This window comes from Populus trichocarpa, chromosome 6, assembly GCF_000002775.5.
Source record: "Populus trichocarpa isolate Nisqually-1 chromosome 6, P.trichocarpa_v4.1, whole genome shotgun sequence".
Taxonomy (NCBI): Eukaryota; Viridiplantae; Streptophyta; class Magnoliopsida; order Malpighiales; family Salicaceae; genus Populus; species Populus trichocarpa.
Genome location: NC_037290.2, coordinates 7,706,165 through 7,727,697, shown reverse-complemented (window position 1 = coordinate 7,727,697; position 21,533 = coordinate 7,706,165). Strand labels below are relative to the sequence as shown.

The 21,533-nt window shown below is 31.4% G+C and overlaps 2 protein-coding genes across 2 annotated transcripts; one reads left to right on the top strand and one right to left on the bottom strand.

The window, feature by feature from the left end:
* The first annotated feature begins 9,298 nt into the window (after positions 1-9,298).
* LOC7468057 (jasmonate-induced oxygenase 2) lies at positions 9,299-11,906 on the top strand. Its single transcript, XM_002309108.4, has 3 exons — positions 9,299-10,020; positions 10,878-11,211; positions 11,335-11,906. Exons 1-3 carry the CDS (start codon positions 9,515-9,517, stop codon positions 11,578-11,580), a joined length of 1,086 nt encoding a protein of 361 aa, XP_002309144.1. The 5' UTR covers positions 9,299-9,514; the 3' UTR covers positions 11,581-11,906.
* A 6,726-nt stretch (positions 11,907-18,632) lies between these two features.
* Positions 18,633-21,463, bottom strand: LOC7468056 (myb family transcription factor PHL7). The gene is made up of 6 exons (XM_002308186.4): positions 20,641-21,463; positions 20,309-20,385; positions 19,844-19,880; positions 19,707-19,764; positions 19,541-19,610; positions 18,633-19,406 (listed from the first exon to the last, which is right to left on the bottom strand). The coding sequence occupies exons 1-6, from the start codon at positions 20,744-20,746 to the stop codon at positions 18,981-18,983; spliced, it is 774 nt and encodes a 257-aa protein (XP_002308222.3). The 5' UTR covers positions 20,747-21,463; the 3' UTR covers positions 18,633-18,980.
* Between the last annotated feature and the right edge of the window lie 70 nt (positions 21,464-21,533).

Sequence of the window (21,533 nt, the reverse complement as noted above, 5' to 3'; positions counted from 1 at the left end):
TAATAACTCTGAGATTTTCAATCGCATTACATAATTTCCCTTTATTTCACCCATATATTATATTCCCAGTTGCATGATTAACTTCTACTTCTAGGGAAAATGTAAATTTTCGGGAGGCACGATGGCCCTGAATTCTACATTATTGTGTCCACAAAAATAGTCTTCTTTTGGTGCTTGATGACAAAAAACACCAAAACAATGGTACCATTGTTGTCTGTCGACTGGGATCGTCGACAACTTGCAACAGTGCCACCAAAAACACCACGTCTTCCTCTGATCGATCCACACCTTATAATATTGTCATGCACTAAAAATTAAAAACATGGCCGTAGTTGGGTGGAACAGAAGTTATCTTTTCAAAAGGTGATTTCTTCGTAATATAACTGTGTCGCTAGCCTTTTCCAAACCAAAACACTTACATCATCAACTTTACAGAATTCATCTTCAAATAGATATTTAGCGTACGATGGTTTTTTTTCCTGAAAAAAAAATATCAAAGAAAAGAGAGAAAGCTCTTAATCTTGATTTTTATTGTATAATACCTGATTACCCCCACGTTGCATGCGGGTTAACAAAAAATAAATAGAAGGATAAATAATTTATGCAGAATAAAATAAAGTAAGAATAAATATATGTACGTTAGAAGGTAAGCAAGTGATCTACTGTTAAATATCCAAAACGTAGTATTCTATTTTGATCATGCTGATATGTGTGGAAGTTTTATTATTTTTTATCTTTTTCCGAACAAATAGGTGGAAGTTTTATTGTAAACTTATTTTTAATATGATATTTAATATCATTTTATTCTAAAATTTATTTTCTAAGAACATTACAATTAAATTAAATAAATAAATAAATTATTATCCTACTTAGCATCATCATAATCAAGACAAATCTCCAAAATCCTAAGAGAAAATAATTAATACCTTAAGCTTATCTAAATGTTGGGCTAATTCAATCCTATCAACCCTCTCCTTTACTTGTTGGTCAATAACACGCTCCTAGAATATAAAAGAGTTGAAATTTCCTTGCTTAAAGACAGCCTGTGATTTATTGAATTGTCTAAGTATAGGTTCTGCTGTTTTAAATAAGATGATTAGGCCATATAATTGACTTGAAGTTGTTTACAAACTTTACATGCTTGCGGGCTATATGATACCGCATGAACAATCATTACTCTTAATCAAATGACATGTGTATGGATTATTTTGTGTATAAACAATATAGTCCATCACAAGAAAAACTACATTAATTGAGTTATTTTAATGCAACTAAAAGAATAATGAACTAATAAGAGTAGAAGTTTTTTTTAGTATTTATAAAGGGTATAATATATATATATATATATATATATATATATATATATATATATATATATTCTAAAAACATGTTCTCAATCTTTGATGTTAGAACTTGTTAACTACATTTGTACAGTGTTAGTTCAAAACAAATAATGTGCAAAACATTGTTTTTATTTATAACAAAAAAAATAAGTACAAAAGTGTTTGAGTAAAATTCTTTATTTTTCATTGGATTATATCACAAGCCATTCTTCTCAAATACACATCTTTGATTACCTAAAAGTGAATTTAAGCTCTCCTTTCCTTACATGAATTTAGTTAAAGAATAATTTGAATCAACAACTTGAATTTTACTAAGTTCTTATAGAAAACAAATGAATTATAAGCATCTAGTTGTCTTTTAAAACAAATATTCATTGTTAATAAGGCATTTTTTTGTAACATATCAAGATGTTTTGAAATAGTATCAAGTTTCTTTGAAAGAAAAATATTTTTCTTATCATGTTTTCTTGAAATCATAATACAATTCTTCAAAAATATTTTTCAACTCATCAAAAGTGACTTTAGGATCAAGTTCATTTACATAATCAATGTCAATTGAGTTACTGGCAATCAAGCAAACTTCTTTTTTGGTTATATCAATATTAGCCATCAAACATAGATCGACTAATTCTTTTTTTATATATAATCATTGATTTTATTGAAACATGGTTATTTAAATAGTAGCCATAAAAAGAAGACGAGGAAACTTATATTGAGATATGAAAAAGAAAAAACTGACAAAACAAATCAAAACATCAATAGATCTTATATTGATTTGTTCAAAATTTAATGTCATTTGTATTAATTAGAAGATGAGATCTTGAATATATGAACTTGTGATTATAGGACTTCAGTCAATAAAAAAGACGGTAAAAGATCAAGTTAAAGCAAGAACCAAGATCTGCAGTACCCTCTTGGAATATAATATTATTCTGATCTAGCTATATATTCCAGGTTAGGCAGAAAGATAAAAGTTTCTAAACTTATTTTAAAAAATTTCCAATAACCAGCGCAGACCATTGATATAACATATCATCCAAACACCTAGAAAAACATTTACTAGTTCCCCACCAAGATATAATTCTCATCCAAATATTCCAAGCAAAATCACAATGAATGAGAAGGTGGTCAATGTTCTCAATACCTATTCCACAAAGGTTGCAAGTCGCTTAAGCCTCTAGCACCAAGCGGCGATGAAGTAAGAAACTCTTCATGCTGAGTTTATTTTGAATAGCTAACCAAATAAAGCATTGGATTTGATGAATTACAAAATAAGTATTAAAAATTTTTCTTTTTATTCTAAGTAGTAGATTCATATATTGTGTTATGATACAAGTATTAATATCGAGTTTATAAAATCACCTCTAATAATTCTTTAATCATATAAATACTCACATTTTTAAGGTTTATAATTAATTAAAAATAAATCATTCTAAGGTATATTTGTTAGTCAATCTGTTTCTAATTATCTTTGAAAAACTAAGATAACATCCCATTAATGTACAAGCTCTTGTCTAAGTCTATAATAAAACTCAACAAACTTCGCTAAATGGCATCCGATTATTTTTTTAAGGGCAGACAAACTAGGTTTAGATGACCTTGAAAATGAAAATTTAGGAGTTCGAAATGGAGTTTAGAAAATCTAATTAATTAGTCCTCAATGTTTTAGAAACTGTATATTTAATTTCAATGATTTTATTTATTTATAACTTAATCCTTTTTGTTTATTTATAATGGACAAACCTTACAAATATCCCCTATATAGATAGTCTCAATTTTCCACCAAAATTATTTTTATTATCAATTTTACCATCAAACTTTTAAAAATTCTCAATTATAGTCTTCCATATATTTTTAAGACTTTTCATCTAAATTATAGTTTTTTATATATAAGAAATGATGTGATTTGGTGAGAAAAATAAAAATTTTCATTAAGTGTCCTAACAAAAAGTTCTTAATTGATAAATCAAAATTCTATGATGGTAAAACTGATTAAATAAATACAATTTAGGTTCAAGATTGATACTACCATAATAGTTTAAGGGTACATTTGAGGTGTTTATTTTCATATTGTTTTATAATTTATTTGATTTTTTATTAATGAAATAAAGAAGGAAATAGATAGGATGAAAATATTAATGAGGAAAGAAGATATTTTTTGGAACAAAATACTGCTAAATTAAGAATAATCGACACTAATTAAAGGACTCTTTTTTTCTTTATGCTATGCTGACCATTTAATTTACTTTGTTGATGACTATGGGGACTAATTAGTTATAATTAATTAACTGAAATTGTCTGAAACCAAAAGTTAGAGTAAATTATAAATCGGTCCCCTTGATTCTTAAAAATGGATTAATAGTCCCTCTAGTTTTATAAACTATTTAATTAACTACTTGAATAGTATTAACTACGTTTAGTATAATATTACTTTGTTTGTTTAAGAAAATGTCTTGTTTTTTCATCATTTTGTATTATCTACTTATTTTTTCTATTTATTAAAATAAAAAACAAATTGGAAAGAAATGAAAAGGGTGAAAATGCAAATAGACTTAAAAAACAAATTAAGACTAATCAATTAATTTTTAAAACTAGAAAGGCTATTTAATTTGTTTTGAGAAACTAGAGAGACTAATTTATAATTTACCCCCAATAATGATAATTCTGGAAAGCTGATGTGGTCATGTATGACCAATATCACGTCAGGATTCACGTGTACTTTAATTGTAATAAATTTCGCCAATGTTTGCCACGTGATGTAAAAGTGTTAAAGCTTCAAGTTCGGTAATGTTCCAGTGATGTCGGCCACGTTCTGCCATGGGACCTCCCTCGAACTCCATTTGCATGGCTCCCATTACTTATTATTTATGGGTCCGGTTTTATTAATTTAACAATTTTCTGTATTAAATCGCCATTCAAGATTCTGAAAATTTTAATTAATATTTTTATCACTTGCTTTTCTTTAATAAAATAAGTGTATAAGCAAAATGTCAATATCTATTTTATTTTATAGCTAGATAGAACATTATATCTTGCAAATCTACACATATTTAAAGAAATTAATTTAAAAAAAACTGATTTTTTTTTAATTTAAACTCGAGTCGTTTCAATTGGATTGAAGGAACCTTTATTTATATCAAGGTTATATTAAATTAAATAGTTAAGTTTGAGTGTTGTATTCAGAATACTTAAAACTTGTGGTGTATGTTCAATTCTAACCTTTTATTTTCTTGTTCTTTTGTTTATTATTCTTGAAACACGTTTCACACATGCACTAAATTTTAGAATAATAGTTATTAAAAAAATTTCACTTAAAACTTGTTATGAAGAATTCTTATTTTAATTAATTCTTTTCAATTATATGTGACATGGATATAAATTAACAATACATACATGAAAAAACTCTTATAAATATTTTTAATAAGTATTGTCTTCTTTAATATATATGATCAATGTTTGTCCAAAAGAGAAAAAGAATAATGTAAGACAATAATAAGAAATAACCTATGAAAAATATTGACTAAGGATTAAATAAATAATAATCCATTAATTCTTATGTAATAAAAATTGCCATGATAGGAGATAATAATCCTAGTTTCAAACCATTGAGGGATTATTAAATTTTGCCGTGATCCATGGATATATATCCCATGACTTATAAATATTAAATAAATAAATAAATAGAAGCAAATTGTTATGTCGGCTGAATTGCCAGTTCTTTAGCTTTGATTGTTTTGGTCTTTTGCTAATAATGGCATAGCAGTTTTATGTTCATATGTCGGCTCCGTGACCAGTTTCGTTTTTGTAGTGCCAGTTGCCTTCCATCCACTCTTTTGATAACCAGATTCTCGTGCATGCATTTTTCATCAAGCCTTAAATGTTATGTACATGAAGATTATCTGGCAAGCATGCATGACTGGTATACAGTGACAATGACCAGAGGGTTTCGTGTTCCACTAAAATCATGCTCCCCTCAATCAATTTTTTTCCCTAATAATTTGGTCCTTTTATGAACCATTAGGTTGCCATTGATTGAGCTGAAGATTAGAGAACCACGTCATGTCACGTGTGACATGCCATATACCTTATAATTAAAAAATATATATTATTTTAAATTATTTATTTTCAGAAAATAGTATGGAGTCGAGGAAGTAATTAGTTATATAAAATATAACAAGTTGGAAAGAGAATAAATTTATAATTTACCAAAAATAATAAGAATATTTTCATCTAAAATCCCTATTTTTTTTTTTAGTTTAACGTGGGTGTCCGGGCCAATTTGCGCGCACCTCGACTAATCCCACGGGCCCTAAAGTTAACGACCATGTAAGCCTCCAGTGGCCATCATATGAGCAACCACAGGGTTTGAACATGAGACCACAGAGGGAGTAAACCTCTTGATCCCAAGCTCTTACCACTGGGCCACCACCTAGATGGTTAAAATCCTTATTTTTTTACTTGGATTTGTCTATTTCTTTAAATAAATTCCATAAAATGACTAAAAGTATGCTTTCTAGTTACTCACTCATCACCATAAAATTATTCTAATTGTTTTAGAGATCGATTGATTTCAAATTTTCATTAATTATAAACGCAATTGTCATTGTGTTGTGAATTAACAAGTCAGTAACAAATTTAGAGCAAATTAAGAAGTGGAAGCAAATTTTTAAAAGGGTGATGCTATTTGCATATTAGTTTTTTCTTTCCTATAATTGTGTTTTCATCAAAGAGATCAAGTGCAAATAACAATTTAATCAAGAAAATTACTTGAGGTACTATTGTATGACCAGAGAAGTTCCAACTACTATTATTATGACCATAAAACTTGCAAAGAAAAACTCAGTTTTTCATGATAGAAGCAAGCACATAAATATATATTATTATATTTTAGCATAATCTCTACAAGGATGAAGTAATTAACCTAAATATACATTATTATATTTTAACATAATCTATGCAAGGATGAAGTAATTAACCTGGTCTATTGCAAAAATGAAGATCAAATTGCAGATATCATGAATAAGTCTCTTAAACCTGTACATGTAGTGTTCAAGAAACCAAGAATTGTGCTCGGGGTATACTCCATGAAGGAAGTTCAGAAATAACAAAACCAGTGTTTGAAGACATCTAGTTTAAGGGGGAGTGTTAGGAATAAAAGTGGTTGATGTACTGAAACCAGTAGTTGAGCTATTTTTCAAGGCATAATTAATTGCTATGCTATTCTGATGAAAATAAATTGCAGCACGTAGTTCTACTTCTTAGAAAGTAGTTAGTTAGTTAGTTGCATTTCTTTATATTAAATAAAAGTTGAGGAAGTTATCTTAATATTCTTTCAACTGCATGTTTTGTCTTTTAAGACTAACATGACAACTTAATTTGTTAGCTAAGGAAATTAATTAAGAGTTTGACACTGAATTGGGACACGTAGGTTGCCACCCTAACCCTATGAATCAGAAGCTTTAATGTCCCTGTTATTATAACAGCTTGTTCTTTGCATAAAATACTAAAAAAGCTATCGAAGCTGCCTCCTAAGACAGAAGTCGGGCACATGACTAGATTCCTGGAGACAAAGGATCTCAAACTAAATTATGATGGATCATGTCCTGCTAAAATATGGCCACGCTATTACTCAGAGATACCTTCTTTCCGCTTCCGGAAAAATTTAGTAAATCTCCCCCTCTCTCCCCCTCCCTCTCTCTCGGTATGAGAGCAAAATACATGAAAGCCTTTGGAGAATCTCCACTAATTCTACTCCCATGGAAGATTAGCTTGCCCAACAACACAATTATTTAAGCCATTTGGCAATCCTAGCTAACAAGGTCAGCATGTAATGGTAGCTACTGATATTAAAGCTGCTTTGATTATTAACAAAAAAAAAATTAAAAAAAAGGGTTTTATATATTACCTCTCCTCATGAAATATTGTTCATTGAAATATTTTTTTTGTTTTTTTTTTTTATAATTTATGGTTTTTCTTTCAATCTCAATTACATTCTTTAATATTAGGTGTATTAGAGATTGAAATCTATAATTTTAATTTACATTTCATAAGGTTATCTCAATCTCGTTACATGAATCGCAAGTTTAACGGGTTAACTCAGTTGACTCGAGTTTTTTTTCTTTTTCTAATTGACCTTTTTTTTTTAGTTTCATCATTTAACATTGAGTTGATTGAGAATTATACCTCGTGATTTGTTTTAGTTTGTTTTTTATGAGATTATATTGATCTCATGACTTGGATCACAAATTTGGCTGGTTAACTTGGGTTTACTCAAGCTATTTTTTTGTGTTTTTTTAATTAATTTTTTAATCTCAATTTCATCCTTCAATATTAGGTTCATTGGAAATTAAACTTCATAATATTTTTCAATTTAATTTTTATCAGGTTATCCTGATCTTATGATCTGGACTACGAATTTGACGAATTAACTCAATTAGGTAGAGTTTTTTTTTCCCTTTTTCTAATTGACTTTTTTTTTCTCAATTTTATCCTTCAACATTGGTTTGATTGGGAATTAGGGTTTGTGATTTGTTTTAGTTTGCTTTCTATGAGGTTATCCTTGTCTTATGACTCGGGTCACGAGTTTAGCGGATTAACCCAGGTTGACTCATGTTTTTTTTTGTTTTTTTTAATTGATTTTTTTCAATTAAATATATCAACACTGAGTTGATTGAGAATTATACTTCATAATTTATTTCAATTTCTTTTTTATTGAGTTATCTCGGTTTCATGATTTAGATCACAGGTTTGTCAGGTTAACCTGAGTTTACTTGAGTTATTTTTTTGTCCTTTTTAAATTGATTTTTTTTAATCTCATTCTTCAATATTGAGTTTATTGAAAAATATGTTTCATGATTTATTTTAATTTTTTTATGAGATTATCATAGTCTCATGACCTGGCATGCGGATTATCAAATTAACTCGGATTGACCCGAATTGATTTTATATATTTTCATCTTAATATTTGTAAAAAATATGTGATTTTGAGTATTTATTTCGAATCAAATTATATTTTTATTGGTTATTTAAATTGTTTTTGGACCTGTTAAGTCAATCAAATTTCCCCCATGGTTTAAAATTATTTTTACTAGAAAAAAATAACAATGTCTGTACATGCTTTTTATATTAATTTTCTTTATTCGACTCACGGTATAATAATATGGAATAATAATCGTAGAATATCCTAGATTACAAGGTGCGAGGAAGTTCAGTAGCCACTTTCCGGTACTTGCCACTAACATTATAGCCCTTAAAAGACACGTGTATAGAAATCCTCTTTGAATTGTCTATATTGAGTCAAAATGAACTTTTCCAATTCCTAGCGCAAAACCCAGTTGGTGTTTAATTAATCTAGACATCTACATATCTTCTCCAAGTACCTGCCAACCATATTAGTTTATGGTAGTGAGAGTCTAACACATGATTAATAAGCATATTTGCTTTGCACGAGGCTATTCTTGCATTTTATCCTTTTCTGAACTAGTATGAAATGGCATAGCACACCAGAAACTCTTATGGTAACGAAAGAGTAATTATTAATATTTATTCTATGAAAGAGAGAGAGAGTAAATAAAAGAAGAAGAATTAAAGAGATAATTAGAAAAAAAAATGATTTTAGTAAAAATATTATTATTATTATTATTAGTGCATTCGAATGTGATTTTCTCTTTTTTATATATTTATCTTTCTTCTCAAAATAAATATTAATAAACACTCGTTTAGTGTTATAAATCTCTCAATGTAGCACATAAAATGATATAATTTAATACAAAGAATAGTATTTGAATAGACTTACAAGCACGCACTACATGTTAAATAGAAAAGAGAAATTAAGGTGATCAAATTGTCTTAAACTTTATGTATGGTAATGAACAAATCAAGTTCATCACGGCGCCAAAATTAATGAGTGCGCGCAGTACTCCGATCTCTTATATATAGGTCACAAAATCCCCACTTCAGTACTCCTCACACACTACCACCACACAACAACTTCTATCTCACTGCGTCTCTCGCTTCCCCATAATTTACACGTTCTTTTTAATGCTTTTCACCAATCAAATTAGCGTCACCTTCACCCACCACACCAACGGCAGCAAGACTAACACTAGAAATTAAATTCCCATCTTTATCTCTTCCTTTCTTCCATTAGCCCAAAAAAAAAAATAGAAAAAATGATGAACTGCTTGCAGAGTTGGCCTGAACCTGTGGTTAGAGTCCAATCTTTAGCAGCAAGTGGTATCCGGGCAATCCCAGAGCGTTATATTAAGCCACCATCCCATAGACCCTTATCAAAAAATGACTTTTCACCACCTCAAGAGGTAAACATTCCTGTTATTGATTTCCAAAACGTTTTCTCTGACGACCAACGCCTCCGTGACGAGGCCCTCCGTGATATCTACAGTGCTTGCCATGAATGGGGGTTCTTTCAAGTAGTGAACCATGGTGTTAGCCATGAACTGATGAAGAGGACTAGTGAGGTTTGGCGAGAGTTCTTCAACTTGCCAGTAGAAGTGAAGCAGGAGTATGCTAACACTCCTGCTACGTATGAGGGGTATGGTAGTCGGTTAGGGGTGGAGAAGGGGGCGATACTTGATTGGAGTGATTATTTCTTCCTTAATTATATGCCTGTTTCTCTCAGAAACCAAAACAAGTGGCCTGCAACCCCAGCTTCTTGCAGGTATGCGTGCACCTTCATAACCAGCCGCATGTTGCTAGTATTCCTTCGTATCTTTGGCTATTTCTCCTTGGTCGGTTATATATACGAGTTTTCTTCAATTTAATCAATAGTACTGGATTTTATTTTATTTTAGTTCTTTTTTGGCTGTTGGCAATTTCTTTTCTTGCTACCTTCCAATTTAGCCTAGAAAAGAAGGCACAGTAAGACAGGTTAATAGCACTTTAATCAGCTGACAGTACTGTGTATAAATTAATTTGATTCTTGAACCCTTTTTTTCCCATCTCAATTTAATGCTTTGAAATATGAAACAGAAGGGATCATATTGTTGAAACGAACATGAGAGAATATCAGAAGGATTGTATCCAATTAGGTTGCAGAACTGTAGAAGAAAAGGAGGTTTGGCAGCAGGATGTTTTCCCAAAGAATTGCTTCACAAGTACAGCCAATAGTACCATCCTTTACATGAGGATATCATGAATACATAATTACTTAGTTGACCGTCCATGCATATGTGTTGGATGGCATCAACTCCTCTTTGCTTTTCTTTTTATCATCCATCTTTTTTTAAAAAGGAAAGATGCTTTTGGAGACCAATTAATAATTATCTAATTAACAGAGTAAGACAAGTAATAATATTTGAATAAATACCACAAAATTAAAAGGGTAAGGAAAGAGAGGAGGTTTATTTCCTATATTTCAATTATTTGTATCTTAATAACAATCAAGGGATAAAAAAATTAATTGAGTCATACTGAAAATGAATTAATATACACAGATTTGATGATACTAATTAATTTAAAAAACTGCTGATTAAGACGTAATTAAGTTTACTATTTAATTGATCATCTTGACTGTAGGGAATTGGTAGCTGAGTATGGCAGTGAAGTGGTTAAACTTTGTGGAAAGTTGATGAAGGTATTCTCCATGAACCTTGGTCTGGAAGAGGACTCCCTCCTTAACGCTTTTGGTGGAGAAGAAAACATTGGGGCAGGCTTGAGGGTGAATTACTACCCCAAGTGTCCCCAGCCAGACCTTACACTAGGTCTCTCCCCACACTCTGACCCTGGTGGAATGACCCTTCTCCTGCCTGATGAAAATGTGGCTGGCCTACAAGTCTGTAGGAAGGGCAGTTGGCTCACTGTTAAGCCGATCCCAAATGCCTTCATTATCAACATAGGAGATCAAATCCAGGTATATGTATCTCTATCGATCACTCTTCTTTATCTTGAAGACTACTTTCATTCAACTTTTACAGTCATATTATCATGGGTACTGATGGCAAATTATTCATCTAATTAATGCGTCTATATGTAGGTACTGAGCAACGCCATCTATCAGAGTGTGGAGCACAGGGTTATTGTGAATTCTAATAGTGATAGAGTCTCTCTTGCCCTTTTCTATAACCCGAAGAGCGACTCGCTCATTGAACCATCCAAGGAGCTTGTGTCCGATGACCGGCCAGCTCTCTACCCACCGATGAGATTTGATGAATACAGACTTTACGTTAGGACAAAGGGTCTCTGCGGCAAGGAACAGGTTGAATCCTTAATAATATCCTAGGCCATGCAGTGAATGTTGAATCGATGACAGTGTCCCTCCTTGGTCCCGTCATCATCTAAAATAAATGTCTAATAATAATAAGCATGAGTTCCAGGGAACAAAGAGCGGGGCAAATTTGAATCACGTGGTACAGCAATTTACAGCTTGCTTTTGTTTTCAAGTCAATATTGCCACCGTCTGTTTAGGATAAAATGTCAATCAAATATAATGGAATTCCATTTCAGTGTTGTATAAGAAGGTGGAATTAAGTTATTGTCTATTTGCTCGTACCAAATCGTTAAGCAAAAACCAATTATTTGAATGTTGATGGAACTCTTCTTTGACCAGAGCGTGAAGTTGGAACACACTTGTTTAATTTATTGCTTGGTTTTTAGAAAACAGAACCCAACCATAAGATTTTGTGCATATCTTGCTCTGCTTTTTGAAGAGGAGTTTTCATCTTCATTGACTATATTTTTAATTGTCCACTTAAAAAAATTAAATCACATATTTCCGTTCACTTTCCATGACTTCTCTTTGACTGTGTTTCTGTCACGTGGGTGCTACTGTTTCCACGTTTCTTCACTAAAACTACAGTATTTACTTGAATGCTATGAGATAGACAGCAAGTTTCCATCGTGATATCTTCAGGTAGTGATGTCATCTAAAATGTAAAGATTGTTGCATCTCTATTGCTGTAATTCCAAGCCATAAGCCATCTGAATTACGTGCTTTAATTTGTCAGTATTTCCATCAATAAATATGATATATCATCGATAAAAATATCGTATGTAATTCCATCGATGATTTTTTTAATATTACCGATACAATGAAACCGTCAGTGATTAAATAGTGGCACATTGGCATTTGAAATAATTCTTTTTCAATTTTTTGGAATATACCGAAAAACTCAATCCGTTGGTAAGACCGTCAATAATGGTTTAAAAATAATGTTTTAAAAAAATCTTTTAAACAGAAAATAAATAAAAATAAGAAGAGAGAGACGTTAATTAACAAAAAAAAGGGTAAAAATGACAAGAGAAAAGAAAAAAGAAGAGAAGGACATACCTGGCACGCGTAGAGGAGAAGAAAAGAGAAGAGAAAGAGTATATGATGAGAGAGAGAGAGAGATGTCTTTGGTTTTTGTAGAAGATAAAGAGAGAAGAAGAAGAAATGCATGTTTGTTATAAAATTAGGGATTCTGGTCTTTTAATTTTGGTCTTTTTTATCGATGATTTTACTGAAGAATAATTAAATATTAATATTTTTAACATTTTTATCGGTGTTTCCGTCTATAACATTTAATTAAAATTTTCAATTTAATAAAAAAAATAGAAACCCCCCCCAGATATCACAGATAACTTTTCAGTCCTCGGTTATTTCGTCTGTAATAAACAATAATTAATAGTGTCATTGACAAGTGAGTAGTTTCAAAGCTCTCGGGAAAATACCTACAGACTTAATTCGTCTATGATGTTGTATGTAATGAACATAGTGAAAAGTGTCATCGAGAAGTGAACAGCTCTAAAGCTCTCGGGAAAATACTGATGGACTTAATTCGTCGGTGATGTCGTATGTGATGAACATAGTGAACAATGTTATTGAGAAGTGAACAGTTTTAAAGCTCTCTAAAATATACTAACGGACTTAATTCGTCAGTGATGTCGTATGTAATGAACATAGTGAACAATGCTATTAAGAAGTAAACAGTTTTAAAGCTCTCTAAAATATACCAATAAACGTAATCCGTTAGTGATGTTGTATGTAAAGAACACAATGAATAATGTCATTGAGAAGTGAACAGTGTCAAAACTCTCTAAAATATACTAACAGACTTAATCTGTCAGTGTATCTGTTGGTATTTTACGGTTCATTGATAATTCCATCGATATAAAATAGTTTATATGGCTAGATTGTATTTGTATTCCATATATATTCATCCTACAAATACTTAAAATCACAGCAACACACACAACACAATAACATTAGTTCTGTATATAATAATAAAATCACAAAAAATAAATGTTTCCTTGTAATGTAATAATAAATTCACGTCATTATCATTATATTAAAGTTAATTTCATCTAGAAATATGACATTATAATTAATTTCATTACACATTCGTATTGTGCCCATTAATTAGAATTGTCTTCTTCTTTTTTTTTTTCTTCAATTTCTAAAGACTGATCTCCGTGAGAACAGAAATTTCTCCTTGTGTGTAGTTTAGACATATCTAATACCACATTCACTAATATTTTTTAGATTAGATATTGCATAATTAATAAAACATTCAATTCCATTACAATAATTCATCATACGCAACCCTTTGGGAGAATCTCGATACATCCAAGAACGATCATACATTACTTATATCAAACCTATATAGAATATTGATGACAACATGTATTAATTAATTATGTAAACTAAATACATTAGCTAAAATTGGTTTAACTCAAACTTATTCAATATATTTTAATAATACTCTTAATTCATTATCAATCATCTACATAAATTCAAATTTCTATATATTTACTAAAATTTTCAACCCGGTAATAAAATTGATAAAATATAAAACAGATCCGTTAAATAATCCATTGTTTATTTTATTACAAAACACCTAAGTCACAATTTTGAAATAAATTTCATCAATTTACAAACAAATACAATTTCTCAAAATCTCAAATAAACCCTAACATGTACAAATCATACATTTGTACACCAAATTTCAATGGGAAAAAAGCTATAAAACAAGTAAACACCCAAACAAAATATATATACTACAAAAATATGCAATAAAAATTAACATTTTAAAATTGAGTTCAAACAAAAAATGGATAATTTTGCTTACTTGATATGGGGAATCCTCAATAAAATTTAAATCAGAACATGGATACTAGCAAACTGAGTGTTTGGTTGGCGGAATTTGTGGTGAGAGATTGATTTGTGCTAAAATAAAGGGTATGTTGTTTGTTGCAGAGCTGGGATGATGAAGAAGAAGAAATGGAGGAGAAGGGATTGTTCACCAGGTCATAAATTAAATATTATCAATGACAACATTACAGATAGATTTTACCGACAAGTTAATTTCGTCAATTATTTTATCTATATAAATGACATGTTATTATACATTTTGACTTTTTTAACATTTTTTTTCACTGTAATTCTCTCGATATATAACGAAAGAATATTTTCATCGGTATTTACTGATGGATACAACGAGAGACTATTTTATAAATAAAGTTCATTGCAATCTACCGACGGAAAAATTTTGTTGGTGTTTATGTTTGTATTTGCTAATTTTCTGGTAGTGTCAACAATAAAGACATTAACTTCTTCTTTACTATTTTATATTTTATACAAGTTCACTGTACATATATATATAACATGGTTATTATATATAACAACATTAGCTTTGTATATGTTTTTTTTTGTTGTATTTAATTAATTTTATGTATTATATATGTTGCATGAGTGTAATGCTTTAACTTGTACCATCTAGTTTTATATGTATTTAATTACTAATATGATATTATCTTCTTGATAAAAAAAAAAACTCTTTTGGAAGTTTGGTTCAGTTATTAAATAAGTGTATTTAATTCTTTATATTATCATTTAGATTCAAACTCAATAAAAAAAACAATGAAATATATATAATGTAAATAAAATTACGTACCTAACAAACTGTGATGTGTTTATCGAAGAAAAAAGTTGCATGGAGTTGATGAGAAATGGAATAGGTGTTCTCTTGTCATTATTGATTTGTTTGATACACACACACACACATAATATATATATATATATATATATATAGATAGATAGATATCATACTTTTTGCACCAAATTATTGTCCCATTGTTGCCTTATTTTAGACGTAACAAAATGAATAGGCATAATAGAAGGCACGTTTATTTGAAGTTTGAAGGAAAAATCTTCATTCTCAAACTTGTCACATTAATTATTCATTTAACAAGTGGTGGGAAGGCCAAGAACTTCTCTGTTTGTTTATCTCTCTTTTTTTAGTTTATAATCTTATCTTAATATCCAATAATCCAACCAATATATTGATTAATATTGACTAGTAACATGGTTGACCAAGTCTAGAACATGCTTGTAGTTTAGTAGTTTTTTTTTTTTTGGATTAACGTGGGTGTTCGGGCCAGCTTGTGCGCATCTCGACTAATCTCATGGGTCCTGAAGTTAACGACCATGTAAGCCTCCAGTGGCCCTAAGATTTGTGGGACTCGAACTGGTGACCTCATAGGAGTAAATCTAGGGTCTGACTAGTTGAGCTACACCACTCAGGAACTTCTCTGTTTGTTTATCTCTTTTTTTTTTAGTTTATACATTTGTCAACAAGAAATCTTATCTTAATATCCAATAATCCAACCAATATATTGATTAATATTGACTAGTAACATGGTTGACCAAGTCTAGAACATGCTTGTAGTTTAGTAGTTTTTTTTTTTTTGGATTAACGTGGGTGTTCGGGCCAGCTTGTGCGCATCTCGACTAATCTCATGGGTCCTGAAGTTAACGACCATGTAAGCCTCCAGTGGCCCTAAGATTTGTGGGACTCGAACTGGTGACCTCATAGGAGTAAATCTAGGGTCTGACTAGTTGAGCTACACCACTCAGGAACTTCTCTGTTTGTTTATCTCTTTTTTTTTTAGTTTATACATTTGTCAACAAGAAATCTTATCTTAATATCCAATAATCCAACCAATATATTGATTAATATTGACTAGTAACATGGTTGACCAAGTCTAGAACATGCTTGTAGTTTAGTAGTTTTTTTTTTTATTATTAACGTGGGTGTTCGGGTCAGCTTGTGCGCATCTCGACTAATCTCATGGGTCCTGAAGTTAACGACCATATAAGCCTCCAGTGGCCCTAAGATTTGTGGGACTCGAACTGGTGACCTCATAGGAGCAAACCTAGGGTCTGACTAGTTGAGCTACACCACTCAGGAACTTCTCTGTTTGTTTATTTCTTTTTTTTTAGTTTATACATTTGTCAACAAGAAATCTTATCTTAATATCCAATAATCCAACCAATATATTGATTAATATTGACTAGTAACATGGTTGACCAAGTCTAGAACATGCTTGTAGTTCAGTAGTTTTTTTTTTATTATTATTAACATGGGTGTCCGGGTTAGCTTGTGCGCACCTCGACTAATCTCATGGGTCCTGAAGTTAATGACCATGTAAGCCTCCAGTGGCCCTGAGGTTTGTGGGACTCGAACTGATGACCTCATAGGAGCAAACTTGAGGTCTAACCAATTGAGTTACACCACTCAGGGTTTAGTAATATTTTTAGTTGCAGGAGTGGGCGATGTTTCATATTAAATCTTATATTTGTGAATATATATATACACACACGCATTAAAAAATAGACAACCTAAATTCATTCAAGCTAATTAATCCTGGATTAGCTAGGTTGTAGAACCTAATTAACATGGGGCGAGTTAAAATTAACTGAGTTGGGGTTGTTCATAATACAAATTTAGTCTAGCCCAAATTGTAAATAGCAGCCAAATAGGATTATCGGATTAGGCTTCCACGCTCTTTCCATGGTGATGGGTCTCTTTCACTTTTTAGTATCATGACCCCCAACATGTTATGAAGCATGAAACCTTAAAAGAATCAATGTTTATTTATGTAATATTAGATAAATAAAAGGAGAAGACAAAACGAAAATAATTAAAAAAAAAATTTTTGAACCTGTATAAAAATATTTTTTTATTTTTTTATAGGCATAGATATGATTTTCTTTTTTATCTTCGTATCTATCTCTCCTTAAATGTGATTAATTATATAAGTATTGATAATTATTTATCGAGTAGTATAAAGTTTCTCATCTTTTATCTAGTGATAAAATCCAAACTGAATATTTATAGTTAATTAACGTATCATATTTCACTAATACAACATTATATATTATTATTATTACAGTTGTCAAATTTAACCTAAATTATCGAGTTATTAGTCCGCTCATAAGTTATTGGGCACTAGATTGCCCAAGGTACAATAAAAAGTCAAAAGGCCAAACTTTTTTGTTTTTTTGAGTAATTGGGTTTACATTGAGTCATGATCGGGTTACTTGAATAAATTAAGTTTTGATCGAGTGTGTCAAACTTTTTAGGTGATTGAACTCTAAACTTAACTTGATTTTTTCCTTGAATTACTAAGTTTTTAAATTAAATCATCAAGCTGGCTGCATTTAATGACTATGAATATTTCCAAGATTAGTTTTCTTTTATTATAATAAAAGCTAAACGGTGTGGGAAAATCATTGTAAATTAAGAGATTTTTTATTGTGAATTATAATAATAGTTTCATATTTAATTTTTCATATTTTCATAGATGTTTCTTTAGTTTTTTTTATTCCCCAGGAAAAGGGTGGCGCCCGCGCTATAATTAAGAAGACGCGTGATTCTTTTCGATAGCCAAATCTGATCATTTGTTTTCTCATTGGATGCACATTCATGCTCTTTTACACATGGTGTGGTGTGTGTAAACAGATAATGGTTGGATTACCGGTGATTAATTATTTGCGTTTTTTCTTTGTTTTCTCTCTCCTAACAGCTGAAAAACATAATTATCCTCTTTGTTTATTATTTGTCAAATCAGGTATTTTTGTCAAACCATGTCAGGCCCAAGTTACATAGGTCTGACATGGTTGCCAGACCCCAAGTGCTTAAAATATTCTCTATACTCTTAATATTTTTTGTACATTTTAAAAAAAAATGATATTAACTCATTGCGGAGCACGGGCCATTATAATAGTATTCTTAATAACATGACTTATTACCCATGATAATTGTCAAATACATCTAATTCATTTGGAAAAAATTTTAAATAATTTCTAAACTTTTTTTTTTCTTTCAAATAGACCATTCTATAATATTGGATCGGATAATGGAATCGGATTAATGGATCGAATGAATCAATAAAACACCAAGGTTGTCGGTTTTTCAAGTATTTGAAATTGGTTCTATTTGAGGTTCTTATAATAATACATGGTGGTTCAGTTCGGTTAATTTCTGTTAGAAATTTATATAAAAACAAATAAAAAATAAAATGAATTTAGTTTTACTCTAAAAAAATTATGGCAAGAACACGAGTACTAAACAAATGTATTCGCTCAACAAACCAAGAAAAAAAAACAGGGCAAAAGATAGATCGCCTTTCATATATAATCAAACAGGCATCCACTAAATGCTATATATGTGGATGTTCTTATTTCTATACAGCTATATATCATCACCAGAAATGTTTTGGTTGCCTTCATGATCTTCAAAGTAAGATATCCACCGAAGTTTTCTGAATAACCGTGAAATCATCCGATGGTTAATGGTGCTACCATTCCTTTTATTTCATGCAACCACAACAGTACAACAGGTCAACATGTAATTAACTTTAGAAAAAACTGGGCACTAGAGGTGATGGACAGGTGGCCAAAATGTTCCATGGGAAGTTGGCATCGTGAGATGGATATGAAAATTTTGCATCTCTTTGAAGAACCATGTTTTGATTGTAAGGATCAGGATTTAGAGGTTGGAGTTGATACCGCGAAGGTAAAGCATGGTTTTCTGTCCTCAATCTCTTAAGAGCTTGAAGGTATTCTTCAGGCTGTATTTCAGCTTTCTCACCCTCCGAATCTGTTTCAAATTCTCTAGCATTTGATTCTGATTCATCACAGAAAGACGGCTGTGATACTGGAGAGAAAGACTTGCTATGTTTTGGGATTGGATTAATGGACGCACTTCGGTTTCTGTTTTCCTCCACGATTCTCTCAAGGAATCTCCCTTGGGCTTCAATCTTAATCTTCAAGCTCTTTTGAACCTTCGGAGTTACACAAACAAAAAAGAAATCAACAAACATATGCACTGTGTTTATTTATAATTAGGAAAGCAAAACAAAGTTTCATTTTTCACTCTTGAGCAAATAAATCTGCATGAAGAAAATTATGTTGCTACCTCAAGTTGATCGCTCAGTCGCTTTTGAACCTCCATTTGCATCAGTAATGCTTCATTGAGCTGAGCTCCACTGCAAGAATTTTGCAACCAGTACTTAGATTAGAACACAAGTTCATGAACAGGTTGAAGGAGATGAAACTTCTTAATTAATTAGTAATTAACTCACGATGTCGCACTGAAATTTGGCAACATTTCTGAAATATTTCTCCTTTCATACTTCCCTCCTGAAGGAAGATACCAAAAAATTAGCATACACAAAAGCAATATTACAAGTACTGCAAATTTATGGTACTCCAGACTTACTGTTGGTTTCTGGGATAAACTTCGATATTCTGTATTTCTGAAAAAAAAGAAGAAGAGAGAGAGAGATCAGAGAATATTAAAGACTGATTAACAGAAGCCCTGGATGTTATTAATCACACTTTGTACTATCTCATGGACAGAGATTTCAGTTTGAAAGGAAAAAAAGGAAGAAATATATTATATACAAAAGAAAAAAAAACTCCATAGTGTATATATATATATATATTGCAGAAATAGAGCTATATCAACATATACTAGGTCAAAGTATCAATGATCATGAGTGTATTTTAATTAGTATTTAGTCTTTCAATTGTCAGGATAAAATACAAGAGTGCAGCAATGCATGTTGCGGTCGAAATCTGAATTGACGACAGTAAGAATCCAGGTTGGAGACATAAAATCTTAATGGGTTTTATAGTTCCATGCAGGAGTGCAAGCTAGCTAGAGGAAGAAATAGATAAATACCTGTAAATGGCTCTTGACATGGTAGATAGTCAACCCAGAGATGCCCATAGCCCTCAAGATACCCTTTGGTGTTGCTCCTGCGAATCGTTACAGATATAAACACGAGTGATCACATAAATAACAAGACATCTTACAAACCTCAATAAACAGGAGAAACATCACTGGAATTGCAGTGTATTGATAAGAAATTAATTTGGTCAAGCTTTATTAGCAGGGTGAGCTTCTATGTAGTTTTGATCACTGAAAATCTTTCAAAAGAAAAGGTTCACAGTATTAATTAGTGGCGGATTAAATATCATTAATGAATGTACACTGATTAACCAAGAACGTACTATCAGGACCACCAAGTTGATTAACAGCCTCCTCGAACCGATCGTGCAGTTCTTGCGTCCAGCGCAATCTTTCTTTGTTGGATACATCGGAGCGACTTGAACCCATTGTTGGAATAATTAAGGTGATTACACACTGTCAATGCCACCGTACAAGTAATGATGCATGGACTACGTCTTCTCCCTTGTAAGGAGGGTTATTAAAACAAGAGAGCAAGAAAAGAACAGTTATGTAGACAGGGAGAAGATGATTGGGTCGATGAGAACTAAGATATAATTTGATTAAAGAAGATGCCAAATGATGTCTGCTTGTCGCGGATAAACCAAGCTTTTATGAGTAGCAGTCTGGATAACTCCAGACTCAAAAGGGTTTTTCAACTTTTCTGTCATCTATGGTAAGGAAATTCAAGGGTATTGCTCAAAGTCCAAAAACTGTACAGCTCATGATAAGCATATGTTCTGTCTGTCCCTGTTGTTTTTTTCTGCACTATCCGACCTCAGTCAACCCTGATTATCACCTGGGTGAAAAACAGGGCATTCTGTAGCGAAGGCCCAGTCAAATGGACTTTCTAGTCCAGTCTTGCCAAGGCAATCAAGATCCTCTAGTGTCTTGGACTGGCTACGCTTTTAGGTATTGGACCTAGCTCAGTGACTATTTGGGACATTTCGGATCCTAGCTAGCGTGTTAGCGAGCTGGGCCAGGAAAGGATCCCTTAAAGATGTTTGGTTGCCACAGCTTATCATGGGACATCGACGGCAGCATATCTCGAGGCCACATTTCCATAACTGGTCTCAGTCATACATCAAGCAAAATGGATGCCAATAGAACAATATTATGTTCCACTCTTCCCTGTTAAAAATTCTTTTCTATAATTAGGATAACTAATTAATAAAAG